The 24,208-nt window shown below is 39.7% G+C and overlaps 1 protein-coding gene, 1 long non-coding RNA gene and 1 other non-coding gene across 4 annotated transcripts; all 3 read left to right on the forward strand.

The window, feature by feature from the left end:
• The first annotated feature begins 3,462 nt into the window (after nucleotides 1-3,462).
• Nucleotides 3,463-7,582, forward strand: LOC148040686 (SWAP (Suppressor-of-White-APricot)/surp domain-containing protein). Of its 2 annotated transcripts, none has more exons than XM_087661105.1 (4): nucleotides 3,463-3,992; nucleotides 4,885-5,036; nucleotides 5,313-5,798; nucleotides 5,885-7,582. In XM_087661105.1, the coding sequence occupies exons 1-4, from the start codon at nucleotides 3,629-3,631 to the stop codon at nucleotides 7,514-7,516; spliced, it is 2,634 nt and encodes an 877-aa protein (XP_087517231.1). In that variant the 5' UTR covers nucleotides 3,463-3,628; the 3' UTR covers nucleotides 7,517-7,582. The 2 variants fall into 2 exon arrangements, with proteins under 2 accessions (XP_087517231.1, XP_087517233.1); XM_087661107.1 differs by lacking the exon at nucleotides 3,463-3,992 and adding an exon at nucleotides 5,116-5,190 and having other exon boundaries at nucleotides 5,021-5,036.
• Nucleotides 7,583-9,066: 1,484 nt separating this feature from the next.
• On the forward strand, nucleotides 9,067-15,284 carry LOC148040687 (uncharacterized). Its single transcript, XR_015688685.1, has 3 exons — nucleotides 9,067-9,526; nucleotides 10,986-11,130; nucleotides 15,080-15,284. It is a non-coding gene; the product is annotated as an uncharacterized LOC148040687 (long non-coding RNA).
• On the forward strand, nucleotides 11,288-11,361 carry TRNAT-AGU (transfer RNA threonine (anticodon AGU)). Its single transcript has one exon. It is a non-coding gene; the product is annotated as a tRNA-Thr (tRNA).
• Nucleotides 15,285-24,208: the final 8,924 nt, after the last annotated feature.

The raw sequence follows: 24,208 nt of genomic DNA on the forward strand, positions 1-24,208 counted from the left end.
CAATTAAATCCAACGTGGTGAAACCAATAGGGGAGATGAGACTAAAGAAACACTCATTATGCACATTTTATAGCATAGAATAGATATAAGTGAAATCCATCTTTAAGTTAGAATAAAGCTAGAAGGTGACAATCTTAAGCTATTTACATGAAAATGGCGGGCGAGAGTATATAAACCCCATAAAGAAATGTTTAGCATCCTTAAGGAAAAACAAGAAAAAGGCTCCACCCCTTGCTCACTAGAGAGGATATCTTTAGAGCTAGGAATCATTCCAATGCAAAATACATATTTGCAAAAATCTTGAGGTCCCCTAGAACTAACAAATGTGAGGAAACCCTAGGCAAGGTCAAACTTGCTAGGACAAGACAAAAAGTAGTCCGTTGAGCTTTGGCCAACATCTTAGATGATGAAATAATTGAAATAGAAATAAGTGACACCATTTACACCTTGGCAAAGGGGAAGAGTCCACATCAAGTTGGACTATCTAATGAATTCTTTAAAGAATTCAAAGAGTTCTTCATTCTACCGATGATGAAATTTAGAAAGAGTCAATAAGGTTTGGGGTCCTTCCCAATGATATCAATGAGAGTGTGATTAAGTTGATCCACAAAGGAGAGAAAAAAGGGACATCTAACCAATTGGATGTCAATCATATACCTCACCTAAGCTTGCATGGACACAGAAATATACACTTCCTAGCATGTTTTGAACCCTTATATATTTTTTTCAACTACTATTATGTGTTGGGCACAAGCAAACTCTCTCCTCATCTAGGGAATTGCATAAGGAAAAGCATAGATGTTTTATTAAGGGAGACTTATACTTGACTCTATTATACATTTAGGGAAGGGCATTGAACATGCACAAAAAAAAAACCAAGGTTTAGTTTTCTTCAAAATTGACTTTGACAAAGATTGATAGACTAGAATGGGATTTTGTACTTTAGTCTTTACATGATATGGAGTGGGGTGGGAAAACTATTAAACATTCAAGCACATCATTTAGGGATGCCTCAACCATCGTTGTAGTTAATGGGGAATTGATTGACTCATTCAGAGAGATCAATGAGACAAGTTGGACTTTTTGCAAAGCACGAGGGTTAGTAATCAACCCATATAGGGATTAAGACACTAATAAGTGACCCCCTAAACGATTACTAAAAGCAAGGTGAAAACAAGTTCGAAATGTACAAGCCTTTAGACTTATGGGAATCCCAATGGGCTTCAATATCACCTGAAAGAATTAGATTAGTAGAAAGGTGTGCAACTCAATTCGGTAGGTAGGACTTAGTGTTGGAACATATAGTCATACCCTCCACTACATACTTTCTAACATCTTGGAAACCAGCTAATGCAAGTCTACATTTTTTGGAATTCCTAGGTAGGAAATTTCTATAGAGTGGAGATGGGGTCAAATTTAAAATCCCTAAGGTCTCATGGGCAGAGTGCCTACTCGCAAAAATAGGGGAGGCCTTAGGCTAACAAACTTAATGGTCTTAGCTACCAAAATGGTAGTAAAGTGGGTAGCCATATGTTTAAATAGTGAAGTGGAAGATTGGACTTATCTACCATTGGAAGTAACCAAATCTTTTCAAGTGGAACACTAGCTACATGAATATGGAGGTCTAGTTCAATTTCAAACATTTCTTTATTCTCTTCCCTTACGCAAATCTAACTCTTCGGTGGTGTGCTAAAGGCTCTACGATTTTGCTTCTTTCATGACAACGTTAGTAATCAGGAGTTAAATAAAGACTATAAATTTTTCAAGAAAGGAGTAAGAGTGTGGATGGACACATGGAACTATAACAGAAATGATTGATTCACAAAATAGTAGTTAAGAATAGGCTATGATCTTAAACACTCGAAAATACAGACGATTAGGAACATAACTAAAATTTTTTGCTTGGGGGGGGGGGGGGGTCTCTCTCTATTATCATACACATTAGTCATAGTTTTAACCATAAGGCAGTATGTCTGATGGATGACAAACCCTTGTTGCCTCCCCCTGGCCTTCAAAGAAAATGCTAGTCTCTCTAGTAAACTTGATAAAAGACAGTAGCCAAATTGGAATTAGGAACAATGGAAGATTCGACAACCTGTGGAATCAAATAATTCAACATAAAATGTCATGTTTGATGTGATTGATCACCCTTGAAGCATTATAGACTATTGAAAGAGCTTCAAAGACATAAGTGGATAATGGGTTGTGTCAAAAGTGTAAAAATCGGGTAGCATCTATCCCAAATCTATTTATCGATTGTAGACATAATTCTAACATTCTTTCGTTGTGGAAATGACATTTCCATGTCATCCTTCTAGGTTGCCCTGGAAATAAGTATTATTTGGGGAAATACATGGAATTCCCCACTCTTTGGAAATGGCTAAGAAGTTTATTTGTTTGGAATATTTGGGCTTGCAAAAATAAAGTAGTATTTGAGAGTGTTTTGATTGATCATCCTTCACATGAGTTTGAAATTGATGTTTTATGGCATGTAGAAGTTGATGTTATCAGGATGCAACAAATGCAAGACAAAGACCAAAAAGAGTGAGTAGTGTTGAAGATTAGGAAGGTGGTATTGTTGCTATTTTGCTAGCAATAAAAAACAAAGCAATATAGGTTACTGTTACATTCTTTTGTATTAGTTCATGAATGTAAAAAGCTCATTAAGATTTAGGGATGCTTACCATTGACTAAAGCACAACTACATCTAGGGTAAAGGGGTCGGCTATTGACCTTGTTGTTGAAAGCATCAAGCACACCAAAATTTCTTATGATGTGTCTTGAGCAGGACGTGTGGAGAGCATGTGCTATGATGTTGTAAATAAAAATTTAGTAGAGTCTAAAAGGCACATGGATTTGTGACATCAGATGCACTGATTTCAGAACATCATGTTGAGAATTCTTCATCGGAACTATTTGCTATGTGGCGAATGATCTGATGCTCGTATCATGGAGTGTCCTTACCCTACTTTCCCTTCTAGTTTAAGTTGATAGGAAAACAAAGATCCATGGACTCTCTTTACCAAAACATTGACGCGCGCGCACACACACACACACACACACACACACACACACACACACACACACACACAGTGATGCACAAGGCATGCGTAGAGTGAAACTTCCCACTTTGCGTTCATCACCCATGGTTGTCACCGTGATCCCCCGTGGTCTTTCCCCACCTTTGCTTACAAGAAGGCACTTTGCTTAGAAAGAAAGTAGAGAGCAAGATAGCTTTGCGAATGAAAGAAATGGTACTTGTATTATGTAGGCGCAAGGCCCGGGTGGAGGGAGGAACACCTAGGCGTATGCGAGATGAAAACTTGGTTACAATATTTTGTGTGCTTGACCTCCCTCGTACCACCAAAGTGCGAAGTTTCACTCTACGCACAAGGCACACAACACTCTCTCGTATGCATGATGGTTAAAATTGTGGAATCTCATAGTGAGGAGTCGGTCATAGTCCTTGTCTTTCTGGGATTCTCTCCTCTCGATATCTCTCTCTCTGTTGCTCGCTCTCTCTGTTCTATTATTTTCTGCAAAGGCTCATCCTTAGTCACAATCGAATTAGGGTCGGCTTTGCGAACTCAGTCAGTCTGCCTGTCTGCCTCTCCTCTCTGCGGCTGCCATGGATGATCCCTTCGCCTCCGCAGGCCCCAGCCTGTACCAGCGAGGCGGCCACCATCTCCACGATAACCCTGCCCCAGCCGGCGGCGACCTCGCCGTCTCCGGTGTCCATGCGCTGCTGTTCGATGACGACGCCAACGCCGCCTTCATCAACTCGCCTGCCGCGCTCTTGCCCTGGAACGGCGACCAGTCCCTTTTGATCGACCGCTATGACGTGCGGCACCTGCTGCAGGATCTCAGTGGCGTCCGCAAGCGTAGGCCTGCCCCTCCTTTGGTCGATGTTACGGAGGAAGAACTTAACCATGAGCGGTTTAGGGATTTGGATGAGGCTGGGCAGGCTTTGGACGATTCAGCACAGGTTAAAGGTACAGGAATCTTACTGTTCATCTGTATGCAGACTATTCGACCTCGTAATGTGGATGCTCTTCATTGTACTTGCTTCTGTGTCTCTAGTATCCTTGCAAAGCTTAGTTCTGCCTTAGTTGCCTTTTTTTCTGCGGATTAAAGCAAGCCACTCGTGACATACTATCAATGAAGATCGTTTGTACTGCGATGACAGCTTTTGTTTCTTTTATACTAACCGGAACGACCAGACCATACAAGACCTTTCTTAGGGCCTGCTGTGTGGTAGACATCTTGCCCAAGCAGTAGATCCCGAGCAGTAGATTGTCCTATGTCCTCCTGTACAACCCAAGTATTTTCCTCCCTTTAAGCTACACTTTTGGGATGCTTTGTTTCCTCTTCTATTTTTTTTTTTTTTTGGTTCCCCCGCACTTGGGAATGGTTTGATACTCATCAACATACAAATATACTGTTAAAAATTGGGAAAACCTTGAAAGTGTCAGGAAATTTCTGTAAGTTTAAAGCAAAGTTTTTATGGAATGGGCCCTGGTGGAGATGTTGGAGCCAAGGGCTGCGCAACAGGCGAGACAAGGTGCTTATTTCTAATTCATGTGTCAAGGTGCAGGCAGGATATTCTTGACTTCATTCTCTTTCTTCATCGAGCAAGAGTAAGCGGCTTCTTTCCATTTTTTTCCCCTTTTCTGATGTGCTGATGTTTGCATTGAAACACACTGACTTGTCTTTTTCTCATGTAACACTACAAGTCAACATGAGACGCTAAACATGATGATTACACACTGGTTCTTCGACATTCTTGGCACTACATGATCATTATACTTCTCCGTGTAAGGAGGATGTTAGGACATTCTTTAATCAGGTTTATTTGTTCTTGTTTTGTTTTTGTTTTCTCAACAGACTTGTCGAAGCCTGTTGCAAATGGGTATGGAGCGGTCCAATTTTCTTATTCTGAAAGGCGGGTGGAAAATGGTACTCCTGCGGAAAGTGGAAATGGAAGCCTGAGTTTTTATCCACCATTTCCTGTTCCCGATTTCCTCCTCACAAAGCTGGTAATTATTACACGCTTCACTTGGTGGACCCACAATTGGAAGGCTTTCTAAGCTGTTTGATGACATATTGACCTAGCAGTGTTGACGAATTGGAGAAGTTCAATGTGCAGAAGTTCAGTGTATCTGCTTAATGAGGACGGGTACCCGATGTGCTGTGAGGCATATTCCTTTGCTGTTTGTTTCAGACTGATGAAATGGGATCGTGCAGGTTGGCGTAAGGGGTCTAATATAATGACTTGTCTTAGGATTGATACCCATTTTGTTATGTTCTTGCAGCCATCCTCTCAGAAGATGCATCAAATTATTTCGGGCACAGCAAAGTTTGTCTCTGAGCATGGGGGCCAGTCTGAAATTGTTTTGAAAGTGAAGCAAGGCAAGAATCCTATGTTTGGGTTTCTCAATCCCGATCATTATCTTCATGAGTACTACAGATATCTTGTGAACAATAAGGAACTCACTGGAGGGGTTGCTAAGGAGAGGCCTGGATCTGCTGATGATGGACATCACCCTGGTGAGGGTTTATCTTTACTTGGATCTGTGTATGGTACTGGTGATGAAGATGATGACAATGAAGATTGGCGAGACACGGGGAAAACCTCTGTTAGTGAAGGTGCTGTTTCAAGTGAATCGCGTCTTCCACCCAAAGAGACAGAGTTGAGTACGTCCAAGGCTTCAGAGCTGGTTGGAGCCTCTATCAAGCTTTCTAGTACGTCCAAGGCTTCAGAGCTGGTTGGAGCCTCTATCAAGCTTTCTTCCAATTCTGTAAGCCTCCTTTCTGACAGTTTCTCAGTTAAGCCAGTGTTCTGCAATCTTTTGCTTAGCTTGGCTTGTTTTTTCCTCCTGTGTAGGATGTGCAAGTGAAGAAGAATGCGAAGGTGTCATTGAATCTTAGAAACGAGAAGATTGGAGTCCAGAGCACAACACAAGGTGGTAACGTGGACTCTTTATCACCAGAGCAAGGAAAAGGTACCTTGGGTGACGCTAAAGGTCCTTCGAAGAATCTGTCGCAGCCAGGGAAGAAGAAGATTTTTGTCGAGAAGAAGGAATTTATCCAGCCTAATAAGAATAACGTTAGTCATCTTATGAATGTTCAGGCTAATCATGGTACTGGTGGTTCCAGTGAAGACCCTTTTGTCACTCCTACTAGCAAATTCCATACTGTGTCTGAATCAAAGACCTCACTTGTGCGAACTTCATCCAACACTTCAACAGATGCACAGAGGCGCAATAAGCTGCCAGTGCAGAGCAGCTCTACTGGAGAATATGGAATGACAGCAGATGCAGCAGCTGCAGTTGTATTGGCAGCTACACGAGGAGTAAGATGGGCTAAGCAAGGTTCTTCAAATAGGTCGTCCTCTTCGGGGCCATCTCAGAAAGTGTCCAATCTGTCAAAAGAGGCAAGCAATGAAGGTGTACAAGCAAGTGAGAAAGCTGCAAGGACAGCACTAAGTGAAGTTAGTGCTGCCACAGCAGTGGCCCAAGCGGCCGCTCTTGCAGCTGCTCATGAGGCAGATTCGGCTGATGCCCATCTGAGCCCAGCAGAGAAGCTGAAAGCTGAGAGACTTAGAAGAGCTAAAATCTTTGCAGCAATGATAAAAAATGGAGAAAATGCATCTCAGTTTATGCGAGAGCCAGCTATGCAGTCAACATGTAGGCATTCATTGGATAATGAAGCAGTTGGTAGTGGCAGTAATCTGGTACTGTCAGATGTACCGCGTGCAGATAAACATGTTCCATATAGAGACCAGTTTGAATTAGTGGCACTGAAGGCCAAAGGTGTTCAAAATGAGCTCCTGAATAGTAAGGAAGAGGATAGTGGAGAGGGTACTTCCTATAAGCATCATCCAAACAAGAGGAGGATGCCCTTAAGTATTGAGGTAGGTGCTGGAAAAGATTATGGCAAAAGTAAGAAGCTGAGTGCCAAGGATAATGAGGCTAGAGATTATGACAAAAAGAAGGCATCTCAGGAAAGCCCAAGCTTGGATGTCAAGGAGAGAGATTCTAATGAGGGGGACATGAGCCACAGTAAGTCGAGAAAACATGACAGAGAGAGACATCACAGAAGTGAGAGAAAGGAGCATCATAGGTCAAAGCGTCATAGAAGTGAAGCTGATGATAAAAAATCCCATCATAAAAAGAAGTCACACCACAGACACCACAAGCACAAGCACCATAATGATGACCATTCTGACTCTGAAGAAGAAGATGATGAGAAGCAAAGACACCACCAACATCGACAGCAGAGATTGTCAAGTTCAAGTCCTGGAGGACGACCTTCAAGTACTAAAAATTCCACCGAGGAACTCCAGACACCAGCTCTGGTGAAACAAGAAAAAGTATTTGGGAGTCCTGATGATGCAAAGGCTGAAGTAGGTTCTGCAAACTCTATACATGAATCAGCTCATACTGTTACTGCAGTGGATGTGCCTGATGATATACGTGCAAAAGTAAGGGCCATGCTTTTGTCAAACATCTTGTAGTTTATCAACATCTGAAGATGATGAGGCTGTAATTTTTGGTGTAAAGTTATTGATTATTTTTATATCCATAGGGTTTTCCCTGTGTTTGAGCACTTCACTCTTTAGAGTTTTAAAATGAAGAAGTCAGTCATGTCAAACATCTTGTAGGTTGAATATTTTTATCCCACTCCATCAAAGATTCACATTAAAGGCAAAGAAACCAGTCGCAATGTTTGCCAATAATGTCACACAAAGTACCTTAAAAGGAACCGAGCTGTTGTCAGTGTGTTGGCATTAGCCAATGATGGCTCCCTTGTCTTGCTACTTGCCTGCTGGTACAGGTCATATTCTACTTTCCAAAATGTTATTTAAAACTTGACCTGCCATAGCAGTTCGTAGGCAATTGCTCCCTCAACTGATTCTGAGATGCTTAGTGTGGAATTAAGCAGCCCTTGCACTCGAGTTCAAATTACCCCCATGTCATTTCTGTGCAGAGTTGAAGTATTGATGACTACATGACATATGCAGGTTCATATTAGAGAACACAGACTTTTCTCTCATCTATTTTGTTATGCTGCAACTGTGTGTGTGGTTGCATGTGCAGATATACATACATACATGCATACCCACATACATATATGTACATGCATACCTACATATATGCAGAAGTGTACGTGTGACCTGCCTTTATGGGCTGTAGTTTGTAGGGAATTGTTCTGTCAACTGGTTCTGGGATGTTTAGTCTCTCGCGAAGTTCAAATCACCATGTTATTTTTACTGTGTTGAAGTATTAATGACTTCATATGGTAGACAGGTTTACAGTTGCTCCCTCAACTAGTTCTGAGATGTTGGGTCCGGAATTAAACAATCCTCACACTCCAGTCCAAACTATTATGTCATTTTTGTGTCACCAATGGCATTTATGTGCTGAAGCATTTATGACTTTATATGATACACAGGCTCACAGTAGAGAGTGCACATGGGACTTTGCGTTATGCTGCTACTGTAACGTGTGGTTGTATGTGCAGATATCTATATAAATAATACATGTGTATCTGTGTGTGTGTATAGAGCTAGTTAGGTGGGTAGATAGATATAGGTAGGTAGGTAGGTCAATAGATATAGATGGATAGATAAATGATATGAGAGAGAGAGAGAGAGAGAGAGAGAGAGAGAGAGGTGTGTGCAGTGTGAGCCCACTAATATTGATTCAAGACATTTAAGGTATATAACAACATAAAATCACAAAGGCAGGTTTTATGTATATTCATGTCAGTAGTATATGTGACGTTTTTTACAACACATTAATGACTCATACATGATGTGTGTGCATGGGGTGGGTGGGCGTTCTTTCATCCCATCGCTCCTATCTTTGACATACCTATTCAACTCCTTTTTAACTAGCCCCTTATTTTTTGCTCTACATTGATTCTTTGCTCTTAGTCCCTTGTCTCTTTGCACTACCTCAGTTCAATTGACTCTACTTCCAGTCTTCTAAGTTTTCATATATATATCCCCTTGCTGGCCTGCATCACCTCCCCCTATGGTCTTAGGGCAAAATGTAAGGAAGAAGGATAAGCTCGAGCTCTTGGCCTACAGCTTGATAATGTACCCTTGCAGAAAAAGGTGGTATATGATGTGTCCTGCAACTTGCCTTAATCCCTTGCCCAATCTCCCTCTCGCCTTTATCTTGCATATTCCTCTCCACTGTTCCTCGCCCATCTCCTCAATGTCTTTCAGAGTCATGTAACATTCAATCTTCCTCCCATCTCTATCTATAATCCTCTTCTTCTTTCCATGGTCCTGAGCCTACTGCTATAGCCCCAACCTGGTGTGGATGATGCAGACCTGTGGCACTGCTGGACAATGCTTGGATACCTGCTTTGAACCACCTGAAGTCTGCCACCTCAATAAAGCTCGTGGCATTGCCAATGGCTGGTTGGAAGTTTGGCCGTTAGTTAATAATGGTTGATGACGTGGTTGCAATCGGCTGTTAAAGACCATCCTCCTCTATGCAGAGATTGCTAAGAGGTGGTACTAAACCCTTTCTGTTAGGTTGCCCTGTTAGTTTCCAACGATATTAATGATCAGGTCATACCTATACTTTTCTAATGTGTGGTAACTCTAGCTGAATATTAATTAGTTGATGAGGCTATATGGTCAATGATACATACTCTGCTAGATTGGAGCAGCATGCTCCATCCACCAGGGCTCCTATCCATGGATTCTGACATGCTGATTTTTTGCAGGTCACAGGCTCTTGATCTTCTTTCAACTGATTCTTTTCGTGCTAACATTGTGTCCTAGCTATGGTTGACCCCCTGCACGATTGTCCTAGCTATGATTGACCCCCTGCACGATGTTACCAAATTGACACGACAGCATCATCTAATGATAACTGCATGTACATCCATGGGATAAAAACAGTGGCAATATTACTGAAGTATTAGTATTAAGGAAACAAGGTGATGTAATCACAAGGGCCTGCATTAGAAGTGAAGGGCTCCAAGGAGGTGCTTACTGCGTCCCATGGTAGTGGAATAACGGTTCAGCTAGTTACTTTCACACTTTCAAGCTCTTTGGAGAATTTGTCTTATGATGGGATGTTAAATTTGGGATAGCCATGTGTCAACGTAAGCGTTTGCTCAGAATGTAGTTGCTTAAGGCAAGTTTTTGTTCTAGTTGGATATTAAATTTAGGATAGCCATATATCAAAGTAGCTAGTGCAAGGTTGATTGACAGTCCGGTTTACATGGTAAGAACTAAAACCTTATCGAAAGAAGGTCCTATAGAAAGTGACTCACTGTAGATGAGCATGAGCCTAGCCATGCAAAGAAAAACATCCCTAGCACTGATTACAACCTTAACATTAATGTTATAGTAAAGAAAAATATTGGTCTAGGGCAGGGCCCCACTTTTGAGCATCCCACATCAATTGCCTAGTTTCCAAACATAGAATCCCTAACAATTGCAACCCTTAGATGGCCTCTCGCATCTCGTGGTCCATTGCCCTAAGCAATAATTGTATCTCCTGTTTGATGCCCCATCACTCTTAAGAAACAAGTCAAGAATTATCATGTGAATGTGTGACTAACACTTATATTATACAAAGGAGGCTACATGGGCTGCAATGTGAAGTGGCCATACGTCGTAGCTTGGAAGGATGGGGAGGAGGAATCAATATATGCATGTAATCTTTTTGTGCATGTGAATATGTATAAGTATATGTATGTGCAATTGGCATAAACAAAAGATAATGACTAGGCTTTGAGTGTAGGGGAGATGGGCCTCTTCAACTCTCATGTGGTTGCAGGAATCGATTTCCTTCTGCTAACAAACACCTAAATGGGCTTCTAGGCTTATAAGCTTATGATGCACGGCAAGTTACAACAATTAATAAGCAGATAGGGTTATATTTCATGTAGTGTTATTAGCATCCTGGGGAGTCTGAGTCTCCTTAAGTTAACTTATATTTCGTGCTGTGTTGTAGATCTTTTCCATTGTCCCGACCATTACTAGAAAGCATAAGGAGGCGATCACTATCCATCCCTAATTTGAACAGCTCTCGGGTTCCAGTCAAAGTAATGTGGGCGGTGCAACGTAATGTGTGATCGTTAACGCACGACTTATCTAAGGTGAGGAAGAAAAAAATGCGTTGAGCATATGAGGGCCTTCCAAGTCTGTAGGGGTAACTAACACAACAGCATTCCCAAAATGTATCATCGCTAGGAACATTTGAGGGGTAGATTATTGCGTATAATAATTGAAATAGGGTTTGTGGTTGTCAGCTCAGCTTCTATAGCTCAGTTGGCTAGAGCACCCGTTTAGTAAGCGGGAGGTCCTGAGTTCAACTCTCAGTGGAAGCATCTTTGCATCCTGTTTTCGGACCCACTAAGGAAAAGAATGGAAAAGTTTTGAAGATAGAAAAACTAAGTTGACACGTGGAGTTAAGTTTCTCGTTTTTGAATGGTTTGGAGGAGTGAGCTTCATATTTTAATTAGTTTCAGTAAAGAATGGAAAAAGTTTTGGGGAGAGAAAAACTAAGTTGACACGTGGAGTTAAGTGAAAAGTTTTGAAGAGAGAAAAACTAAGTTGACACATGGAGTTAAGTGCTTGTTTTTGAATGATTTGGAGGAGTGAGCTTCATTTTTAATTAGTTTTAGTGATGTTTTTAAAAGAAACCATAGCTTTTTCTTTTCTTAGAAGATCTTAATGAGGTTTTTTGATTTGGCATTTCATAGAGTGTGTTGCTATTGTGTATAGTAATAGCATAATAATGTGTATCTATTCATCACAAAAGTACTACTTATTATCAAATATAGTTTTACATCTTAAGTTCTATGTTTGAGAAAAACACAATATGTCTTTAACCACACTTAAGTAAAATGAAATGTCTCTTCTAAACTATAGATTAGATGAATGATACTTACAAGTTTTTGGTGCTAATCAAATTTGGTTAGAAACTTGTTGCCTACGTTGTGTTAATAAATAAAACCTTGCAAAACATACGATGGGAAATCGGAAAGTTGCTTGGTCGAAGTTTAAGATTTGGTGAAATATGCTTCACAAGCAAAATTTTGAAGAGCTAGTATAAATCTCTTTGTTGTTTTAAACTATAAAGAAATATACCATTCCCTCGTCTTTTGAAAATATATACACTTTTCTTTGCTTTCTTTATTGTCCTTTACTATTGATGATGACAAAAAGGAAAAAAGATAGATTTTAACATTGTTAAAGATTGTATTAGCATTTCATGTGCGCTTCACATGCACGCAACACTAGACGATTTTGCGATAGTTGCGCGGAGCTGCCGCGAAGCCCCGAACTCCCTATGTCTAGATACCCCCTTGGCTAATTTTCTCTATAGATCTTATTTCTCTCCCTCCACCTTTTGTTTGATTCTATTCTCTCTCTCTCTCTCTCTAAAATCTCTAAAATCTCCAATAGAGAATGCCAAATATACATACAATCTCACCTATACATGACCATGAGAAAACACTTGCTTGTTTTGCGTAATATTTAGAAACGGCTTCCTCCTTCCCCCCCTCACACACACACACACACACACACACACACACACACACACACACACACACCAAACTTAAAACTAAAAGCACTTTATAAAATTTATAACATAGAATGCTATAGAATGTTAGAAATACAAACAATATTTTCCATGCATTGTACTTAAAACGTTTACCATTACACAAAGGCAAGAAATCACCTGCTTGCTTCGCATGATACTTAGAAATAGCACCACAAAACAATCTCTTCCATGCATGCTATATTGAAAAATGGATCACAATTGAAACAAAGACCAAGCATAAAAAAAGGACTTTCTCTAAGTGTGAATCTTTTTTAGCTCCAAGCAGGGGATTCATAGGTGAAGTAGAGCTCGACACCATTATTTTTTGCCTCTTTCTACTGATCATGCCATGAAGGGAAAGTATAATACATTCTACTTTCCATTAGCAAGCAACAAAGGCCAAGTTTAAGACATTCTATCTTTTGTTCACACATGCTCGATTGTTTCCAAGTACTATATGTAAATGGTCGATGCCAACAAAAACATGCGCCGCTTCAGATATGTCTAATAGAAATAGAGCTTCCTCTTCTTCAAGGGATCATGAGCAAAATCACCATCCTCGAGCAAAACATGCGAATGTGAAGCACAAGTTGATTCCATAGTTTCTGTTGGTAATCTCACAAGGGATGTGATAGTGCTACCTCTCTTTATAGCACTTGCATTTGAATAAAATCTCAACATAAGTGCGCGAAAAAACTAACAAAGACCATATCATTTCCAAAATAATAATACATGTTTGAACACTTGTGAACCATTCAATAGGTCCCGCGACATATATTGATGTAGTGTAACAAAACAACCCAAATCCTTGAACCCATACTTAAGCCAATACCTTGGTATCTTGTTAGTGTGAGAGCATCGAAATCTCTTCCCGTGGTCAACCTCATACATATGCACTTGAAAACATTGTGCGTATCAATAATGTACAACTTTAATAAAAAACGGGAGCTTAATGTCAATTTGACATCATCATGTAAATGCACAAACAACTCTTGCAAGTGTCCTTCTTATGATACCATTGCTTGCTACCACATACAATGTGTAGTGTAGCTCCTTTTGATAGCTAGAAGCTGGGTAATAGCCCCTCTCTAGGATAGGTATATGCAAAAGTCGAATAGATAGTGAAACATGAAAAATAATCCACTTTCAAAAGAGTACATGCTAACGAAACATGTTATAAAGAGCAATTCACATATATGCCAAACCAATGACCCTACACAGTCGATAACAATGCACATTACTGCACCTTTCGAAGTACATCCTTGTATACAATGTTTGTGGTTATGTCCCCATCCTTGTCACCTAATAGGACTTTCACACCATGCGATCTCACCCTTGAAAATGCAACATACAATTGACCATGCGTAAATACTAGGGCTTTTAGATAAAACCCAACAATAGATAGAGTCTGCCCTTGTGACTTGTTGATCGTCATAGTGAATGCCAATTGGATGGAAAACTCCCTCCATTTCATAGTAAATGGTAGTTGTGTATCATTGGAAACAAAAGTAATCATAGGAATAAAAACTCGTTCACCCACATTTTCCCCTGTTATTATCTTAGCATCTATCACCTTTCTATTGAAGGCCTTATAGATCAACCGTGTACCATTACACAAACCCCTTCTTGGGTTTAGGTTTCTAAGAAGAATAACTCATGTATTTACCTTTAGCAACAATAAATAAGGAGAAAATCCATCTCCAAGATCCAACAACGTGTTTAAATACTCAATAGAGTACAAAAACGAGTCATCTGTCTCTACAATCGAGTTTGCACTATAATACTGCATAATCTCCCCTGGCATCAACTGCAATGCATGCTCATTCAAAGTATTCACCTCCGTAATTTGCGATGCAAGTATATCTCACTCATTGAAATACGTTGTATAGTCACCCACACATTGGACATGTCACCGTAGACACGATTGATTAAGGTTTCAATAGAGTGTCCACTTAACACCATGCTAGGTAGAACACACAACTTATCATAGTTTTTGGTAATGCCCACTCCATCCCCTATCCCTTGAATCCAACAAATAAGCCCATTTTTCACCGCATTACTAGCCGCTGACACTTGCATATTCCCAAATATCCTTAACACCCTCACATAATGATGCCAGGAGGCATATTTCATGGTGGATTTCCGTGCCACGGTGGATTTCGTGAGGTTTTACGGTGGATTCCGTAAACTTTGTTAACCGGGGCTCATACACAAAGTGGATTCTTTGTGCGAGAAGTTGATGGGGACGCCTATCCTTTTTGGGCGTTTCATTAATTTAGTGTGTACATGGGTGATTCCATAGCGGGTGATTCTGCAAAATGCATATTAAATTAATAAACGTTTATGAATTTAGAGTGCGCACTCGTAATAAATTAAGGTTAGGATTGATTTCTAACCAGTTGATTTATTTATATAGCTAAATACTGCTAGGTATTCACTTTTGTCGGTTTAATTGTATTATTTTACTAACGATCGTGAATGCTTCGGTTGATGTGTAGAGATAGCAGCAGTGGCAGAGGAAAGCATTGGATGATAGCGAGTATTCGAGTTATCACTTATATTTTGATGGGCGCATACCTTAGGCATGACGCCTATATTTTGTCGCGCCTATTTATTGAAGCGTTGGATATTTTTTTATTATTTTGTATGTGCATGGGCGCACGATTATGTTATTGTACTTGGACATTGTATTGGGTATGCCAGACTCTTTGGGCACTGCCCATTAGCTTTATTTCTATTTTGTACTAAAGCAAACTCAAAAGCCAAAAGCTTGCTATTTTGTAATTTGGGCTATTATTTGAGCTTGAAGATGATTAATACATAAAATACATTTTGTGGAGCGCTCACACAAGGCATGGGGGGAGATTGCACCCAATTGGTCTCTTGTTCATGTCGTGCATGCTTTTTACCTTGAGTTTTGTGCAAAAAGTAGAGTTCTTTTGTTCTTGGGGACCTTCCGGCATTCACTACGCGAGCGTACAACATCCGATCTGTGCACCAGTGGTATTAGAGCGAAGCTGAGATCAAGAGCTTCCAATTGCTACCCATCTTGTGCGAAGGTGGATCTCCTGGAACGATCGAGCTCTACGGTCAATCTCATCGCGAACGGTCGATACGGGTGGATTCCTGGCGGTTAAGAACCTATGTTTCCATCCTCTGATCGCAAAGGACCGGCCTGCAACAACGGAGGACCACTTCTACATTCTCTCATACAAGTCGTGGTTACACAGAGATAAGCTCTATATCTTCAAAAGCTTAAAAGCTTTCATTAGTATTAAGCTTAATAATAAAGCTTAAAGGCCACAAAAATTCGATGTCTGGTAACTCGACATGTCCTCAGCGTGATTTTCGGCTTGGAAAAACGACCCCCTCCCCCCTTAGGCATGACGCCTATATTTTGTCGCACCTATTTATTGAGGCGTTGGATATTTTTTTATTATTTTGTATGCGCATGGGCGCACGATTATGTTATTGTACTTGGACATTGTATTGGGTATGCCGGACTCTTTGGGCACCGCCCATTAGCTTTATTTCTATTTTGTACTAAAGCAAACTCAAAAGCCAAAAGCTTGCTATTTTGTAATTTGGGCTATTATTTGAGCTTGAAGATGATTAATACATAAAATACATTTTGTGGAGCGCTCACACAAGGCATGGGGGGAGATTGCACCCAATTGGTCTCTTGTTCATGTCGTGCATGCTTTTTACCTTGAGTTTTGTGCAAAAAGTAGAGTTCTTTTGTTCTTGGGGACCTTCCGGCATTCACTACGCGAGCGTACAGCATCCGATCTGCGCACCAGTGGTATTAGAGCGAAGCTGAGATCAAGAGCTTCCAATTGCTACCCATCTTGTGTGAAGGTGGATCTCCTGGAATGATCGAGCTCTACGGTCAATCTCATCGCGAACGGTCGATACGGGTGGATTCCTGGTGGTCAAGAACCTATGTTTCCATCCTCTGATCGCAAAGGACCAGCCTGCAACAGCGGAGGACCACTTCTATATTCTCTCATACAAGTCGTGGTTACACAGAGATAAGCTCTATATCTTCAAAAGCTTAAAAGCTTTCATTAGTATTAAGCTTAATAATAAAGCTTAAAGGCCACAAAAATTCGACGTCTGGTAACTCGACATGTCCTCAGCGTGATTTTCGGCGTGGAAAAACGGCCCCCTCCCCCCCCCCCCCCCCCCCCCCCCCCCTCGCCCTAAAAAATCGTCGACTATTATCACCAAGCTTAGTTATCTAAGCTATAAGTCATAAATTCTCCTAATCATTCAAGTTTTCCAAGTCTTGTGATTACAGCAAGTCACTCAAGTTCTGCAAGTTCTGGTACTCTGCAAGTCACATAAGTCTGCAACCCTGCAAGTTAGACAAGTCACTTGAAGCCAAAACTGACTTCTGTTCAAAACTCATAGAAGGACTGTTCTTGCGCAGAAACTCCGAACTGCAAAGTTGTTCTTTGGAAGGTACTGTTCGCATACGCAGGCTTGCTGAACCAGTTTCAGCACACGTAGAAGGATAAAACACAGATTTTTCAAAGATTACAAATCCCGCAATAGCCAAAGACAAAGATTGTGAAAGCTACACACAAAAATATATAAGCCTTGTATACCCGATCTTGAGCTACGCTCATCCCGCTAATTGGATTTTGAGAGTGTGAGGTCTTTTGAAGTTTTGCAGGATGACGGAACCACATATGGATGATTTAATAGCTGAAGGCGATCTTCTTGAACCTACGATGGAGCAAAAGCTGGATTTAATTATTGATGCAGTTGGCTGAAGAACGATGAGCTCGGCAAGCATTACAAGTTCAATTGGCTAATTTACAAAGATCGACTATCGACAAAGAGGAACCACAATCTGAAGATCTTATTCGACGTACCATCGACGTGACTCTCGAAGCTCAATCCATCCACAAGGAAACAAAGATAAGTAAAAGAAATTTCAAATTCCGTACTTTCAATGGCACTCGAGATGGAAAAACTGTTCTTGCATTCATAAGTCAGTTTGATGATTACTTTCATGAGGAAACATACGCAGAAAAAGATAAAATCAAGTGTGTCACTAATCATTTAGTGGATAGAGCATCTCTTTGGTGGACCGTGGTTCGTAAGAGTATAGATTGTCCCACTACCTCGGAGAATTTCAAGAAGAAGTTTATGCAGAATTTCCTTCCTCCAGAATTTCATGAAAAAGCCATAAAGCAATGGGACCTTCTTCAGCAAAGATCGTGAGCCTATTCCTCAGTACACCGAACGCTTTTGGAATGCATTACTCCAGTTACGCATGCTTGAAGATGTACCTGAAGCGACTCACAAGCGCAAGTATATGCCTGGATTACTTGGGCATTACTACGTTGAAGTCAATATGTTCAAGCCTGCAACTCTTGAAGACGCCATTTCTTTAGCTCATGACATTGAAGACAAGCTTCGAGGAAGAGACAAGTGTCCACAACAATTTCAAACCAATGGTAACTATGGATCTAAGCAATTCAATTCAAATTTTAGAAGATTTAATCAAGGTCATTTTCCTTCATCATCTTTCTGTAAGACTTGGGCAAAACCACCTGCTTTACCATTCAATACCAATCACAACCCTAAGCCAATTCCACAGCCAAATCCTAATATTCCTACACTTCCTGCCATTGCAAACAATGTATCTAAAGCCAAACCTATAGTGTGTGATAAATGCCACCAACCTGGACATCTAGCGGCCAATTGCCAATCGAAGAAGCCACCTATCCATATCAACTACCTTGGAGCAATGGAAGATGACGAACATGAAGAAATGCCTGATTTCATAGAAGATGAAGACGACATTACCACTCCTTCGGATACTTTACCAGGTATGCCAACTCCACATTAATGTCCTGATGATAAGTATCTTTCATAGGAGTTAAAGAATCAAATGATATAACAGAAATATTATGAATGGTGGGTCTTCTACTTAATGCATCAGCCCCACTACATTTTCTTTACCTGGTTGATATTGAATGATAGGATGAAAACTCTGAATAAAGGCTGCCCATTTGATATGTCAGTCAGATATTTGAGGTTGGCTAAGTAAATGTCTAATACTTTGTTGGTCAGTCTTAATCATAAACTCAGAACCCATTAAATAATGTTTCCATTGTCTTAAAGCTTGTACTACATCTAATAATTCTTTATCATATGTGGAATATTTAAGTTCGGAGGGTTTTAGTTTACAACTAGAATAGGCTATGGGATGATTGTCTTGCATAAGTACGGCTCCTATTCCAGATCCGCTAGCATCAGTAACTACTAAAAAGAATGGTCTATTAAAATCAGGCAGTTGTAATACAGGAGCATGGATTAATGCATGTTTCAATAAGTCAATGGATTTCTGTTGATTATCAGACCAATGATAAACAATACCTTTCTTCAAAAGTTTAGTCAAAGGCAAAGCAAGTAATGAAAAAGTACGCACAAACTTCCTGTAGAAACTAGCAAGACTTAGGAAAGATCGTAACTCATGCACATTTTTAGGTATAGGCCAGTTCAATATTGCTTCTATTTTCTTAGGGTCAACCTTAATACCATCTGATGATACGATATGACCTAAATATTCAATTTCTGTTTTAAAGAACTCACTCTTTTTCGGATTAGCATACAGTTGATTATCTTTTAATAACTTGAAAACCAAGGACAAATGTTCATAATGTTCTTTTTCATTTTGACTAAACACCAAAATATCATCAAAGAAGACAATAATACAATGCTGATATTTCAAAAATATACGATTCATCATTCTACTAAATGTAGCAGGTGCATTAGTCAATCCGAAAGGCATCACTAAAAATTCATAATGACCAAATTGTGTTCTAAATGCAGTCTTGAATATGTCAGACTCATCTAATCTTACCTGATGATAACCAGATTTAAGGTCTATTTTACTAAATATGGCAGAACCTTGCAGTTTATCCATAAGGTCATCGACTCTAGGAATTGGATATCTATTCTTTACAGTGATCTTATTTAAAGCACGATAGTCAATGCACATACGATAGGTATTATTTTTCTTCTTTACTAACAAAATAGGTGCACCAAATAGAGAACTACTAGGTCTAATCAATCCTCTATTTAGTAATTCCTCAACTTGATTTTGAATTTCTTTTTGCTCTATCTGGTTATGCCTATATGGTGCTTTACAAGGTGGTTGTGTACCAAGAATCAAATCTATTTTGTGGTCTTCTGGACGTGAAGGAGGTAAACCAGGTAGTAGATCTTCTGCAAAACAATCTTTAAAGTGTGCAAGAAATTCTTTATGTCTAGGGTGCATATGATTTTCTTTAACTTGCAGTTCATTCACCCATATGAGATAAGATTTACTACTTTTGTGTAATGCACATTTAGCTTGAGTATGAGAAAGCAGTGGAAAAGCAGTAGATGCATGCATACCATACAATGTAATATGTTTTCCTTAAAATTTAATATTAATTGAATGTGTGGACTAATCTATATCAGGGTTATGTTGATGACGCCAAGGCATACCTAAAATAATATCACTGGACTGTAATGGTACAACTAGAAAATTCCTTCTTTCAGTGTATTGACCAATTTGAATTTCTAAGTCATGCACTTCTTGTGTTCCATTATACCTTGTGCCTAAGAATGCTGCTTTAATGTGATGATGCGTAGGAACAGTTTGTAATTTCAATTCTTTCACTAAATTTGCAGAAATAAAATCATGAGTACTACCATCATCATGCAAAATAATCTTTTCTTTTCCATGCACTAAACATTTCATTGTCAAAGACAAATACCCAGTTGTGAAATTAGCACCTAGATTCTATGGACCATTTAAGATCATTCACAAAATTAATGACAATGCATTCATGTTAGAATTACCATCTCACTGGAAAATTCACAACACATTTCACATTAGTTTATTACGACCCTTTAGAGGCCAATTACCTGTACACCTTGTTTATGAAAACCCACCTTTGTTAGATGAAGAGACTGAAATACTTGAATCTGAAGCTATCATAGATACTGACTTTATGACCACTAGAACTGGCCGAAGATATTCTAGATATTTAGTCAAGTTTAAGAACCATCCTATAGAGGAAGCCCAATGGATGTATGCTAGAGACTTAAATGCTTTCCCCACTCTGCTAGCTCCACATTGAGCTAATAGCAATTGAGGTCAATTGCTATCCCACCCCGGGGGTATGATGCCAGGAGGCATATTTCATGGTAAATTCCGTAAGGTTTTACGGTGGATTCCGTAAACTTTGTTAACCGGGGCTCATACAGAAAGTGGATTCTTTGTGCGAGAAGTTGATGGGGACGTCTATCATTTTCGGGCGTTTCATTAATTTAGTGTGTACATGGGTGATTCCATAGCGGGTGATTCCGCAAAATGCATATTAAATTAATAAACGTTTATGAGTTTAGAGTGCGCACTCGTAATAAATTAAGGTTAGGATTGATTTCTAACGAGTTGATTTATTTATGTAGCTGAAGACTGCTAGGTATTCACTTTTGTTGGTTTAATTGTATTATTTTACTAACGATCGTGAATGCTTCAGTTGATGTGTAGAGATAGCAGTAGTGGCGGAGGAAAGCATTGGAGGATAGCGAGTATTCGAGTTATCACTTATATTTTGATGGGCGCATACCTTAGGCATGGCGCCTATATTTTGTCGCGCCTATTTATTGAGGCGTTGGATATTTGTTTATTATTTTGTATGCGCATGGGCGCACGATTATGTTATTGTACTTGGACATTATATTTGCTTCCCATTAGCTTTATTTCTATTTTGTTCTAAAGCAAACTCAAAAGCCAAAAGCTTGCTATTTTGTAATTTGGGCTATTATTTGAGCTTGAAGATGATTAATACATAAAATACATGCTTTGTGAAGCGCTCACACAAGGCATGGGGGAGATTGCACCCAATTGGTCTCTTGTTCATGTCGTGCATGCTTTTTACCTTGAGTTTTGTGCAAAAAGTAGAGTTCTTTTGTTCTTGGGAACCTTCTGGCATTCACTACGCGAGCGTACAGCATCCGATCTGCGCACCACATAATGCCATAAATGAGAGTAACATAGTGTAGCGTTAACAATATCCTCGTGTGTTTCCTTCACCACAACTAGTAAGAGCTACCTAAAATCCCCTCCAAATAAAATAACCTTTCCACCAAATGGCATATCATAGCTCATACAGTCTCTTAGAGTTCTATCAACTGCTTTAAAGGCATATCAATGGGCCATATGAGTCTCACCCCACAAAATAAGGCTCAACTGTCTCAGTAATAATTGAGCAAGGTCATTTTGAACATGAATGTTAGAGATGTACCGACTATTTAAGTCTACTAGGATTTTAAACCGTGAGTGAGCTGTATGACCACCCTACAGGAGTAAGGCAATAATGTCGCACGATGTTGCAACCAACACTATATGATCACCATTGCGCACCTTTGCAAGAAAACACTTATATAAGAAAGTCTTTCCAAATCCACTAGGGCCATCCAAAAAGAATACATTTCCAACATTTGCATTAACATTATCCATAGCTACACCAAATGCAATTCTCTATTCATCATTTAACATTGCTCCATAGATTCATAAACCCTACATTATTCAGATGTGCTGTATGCATACTCATCTTGCAAAAGGGAGTTAGCATATGTAGTTGAGAGTTTGGCTGATGAGGTTATGGCAACCCATCAAAATCATAGAGTCTTCACTCTATATGGCATAAAAGGTCATGGAGATGTAGCAAAGCCATGTCAAATGCCTCATACTACTATAGAACACCAGGAGAGGCGTGCACGTATCATAGTTGCAATCTATGTAGGATATCCTTTACCATTGGCACAAAAAATCTTTCCCATAATTGGGCAAGTCGAGCTAGCTCACAAAAGACCAAAATTGCAACAAACAACGTATGAAGTTGAGCACTGGTTAGCATGGAGGCAGCTTCTTCCAAGCACATAGCATACTCATTATTACTCTCCAACATACCCCTTGCAATGCAAACATTCCTAAAAGTATCATAGACCACATTGTCAACAATACATAGATTTTCAAAAGTACACCCTTGACACAGATTTTCAAAAGTACACCCTTGACACCCTATTAAAAGCATGCATAAATAGTAAAGCTCACCATAGGTAGGTGCCACAAAATACGTCCGACCACATGTATTCCCACACTTTCTCTTTGTCCATATCTTATGTCATGCATTACACACCTAGTACATTAGGAAGTCCTGATAACAGAAACTTCTAGCCTTTAGATGAACGCGATTGCATACAAACCATTTAGTAAGAGTAGTCTTCTAGAGCTCTTCATTTTTCACAAAATTAGATATATTATCTGCATCTTGAAACACCACATAGTTCTCACCAGGTAAGTGCACTTGCAATCTGTTGTATGTCCCAGTCTTTTCAATATGCAATGAGTAATCATAGATCTGCCAATATGCCTCAGAGGTAGAAACATATCATGCATCCAAATAACTCTGGATATCATCCACCTCATGAACACTGCCACCATTTTGCATTGAATCAACACCAGTAGAACATTTGATGGTTGCATGGTCATGCCCCTTATACACGTACTTATACAAATACTTAATAGCCACCACTATTGAGCACACCTCCACACATTGATATGTGCATTATACTTCTTACTCAAGAAAGGATTATACGGAACAACTCATTGGTTACCAATAACATTAATGTTTATGATCACTGTGTTTCCATAATCTCACCTTTAATAGATGGGATAGCCAGAACTATCAACCATTGTCGACCCCACTAATTTTCGCGGGTAGCCTTTAGTACATTTACCCTTTTCTATGTAAGGACTCTTGGGGTGCAATTGTCCACAAGGGCCATGAATGTTGCATTTTGAAATTGTCTCAAATAAGGCTAGAAACTTAACTCTGTCAAACAACTTAGCATAAACCATTCTATCGTATAGTGACATGCTTCAGAAGGTTTGAAAGATTGCTCTAAAATTAGCAAAGTATGAGAATGTGGTAGTCTCCTCTTTTGGAATTCAATTATAGTAACATAGCCTACAACCTTTCCAAAGAAGTCTCTTCGCAATAACATGTGCATAAAATCAACATGTTTTTTGTGAAACACGTGAGTAGTCAAATCCAGACAGTCATAGGCACTCCTTACAAAGCAAAAAACCATTAGTTATCTTCAACCACTTTGGATTACATTTCATTGTTATAAAAGGCTTAGGTTTCCCCTTGCATCGCACTATAGCCATGGCATGTCTTGATACAATTGGTACATGTGCTTTGGCCCCCTCATAAACGACGATTGCAAAACTATCCTTCTACCAACAGAGGCACCAACAATCTGGACTAGCCCATTATCATTTTCCCCACCATGTTTGCCAAGCCTTTATAGGCCTTGGATCGCAACACTAAAACTGATTATGACAACACCAAGTCAACCTGCACTACTTATACTACAATAAGTATAAACAATAAATTGTTGCAATAGTCAACCATCGCGCAATATGCACACCTCAGTATCTTCATGCACATAAAGTTGAAATGCATAAAATTGCATCTGGGTATACAATTTTTATTGGATAATTCATGTATGTTAATAGAAACATTGACATCACTATAGGGACCCTT

Source organism: Lygodium microphyllum, chromosome 2 (assembly GCF_053477565.2).
Source record: "Lygodium microphyllum isolate KBCC chromosome 2, Lygodium_microphyllum_v1.1.10, whole genome shotgun sequence".
In the NCBI taxonomy this organism is placed as follows: domain Eukaryota; kingdom Viridiplantae; phylum Streptophyta; class Polypodiopsida; order Schizaeales; family Lygodiaceae; genus Lygodium; species Lygodium microphyllum.

Bases quoted from the DNA above. Each gene is read 5' to 3' on its own strand.
- LOC148040686 (XM_087661105.1), top strand. From the start codon at position 3,629: ATGGATGATCCCTTCGCCTCCGCAGGCCCCAGCCTGTACCAGCGAGGC. The intron at 5,037-5,312 runs GTAATTATTACA...ATGTTCTTGCAG, and splicing joins ATTTCCTCCTCACAAAGCTG to CCATCCTCTCAGAAGATGCA. The intron at 5,799-5,884 runs GTAAGCCTCCTT...CCTCCTGTGTAG, and splicing joins TCAAGCTTTCTTCCAATTCT to GATGTGCAAGTGAAGAAGAA.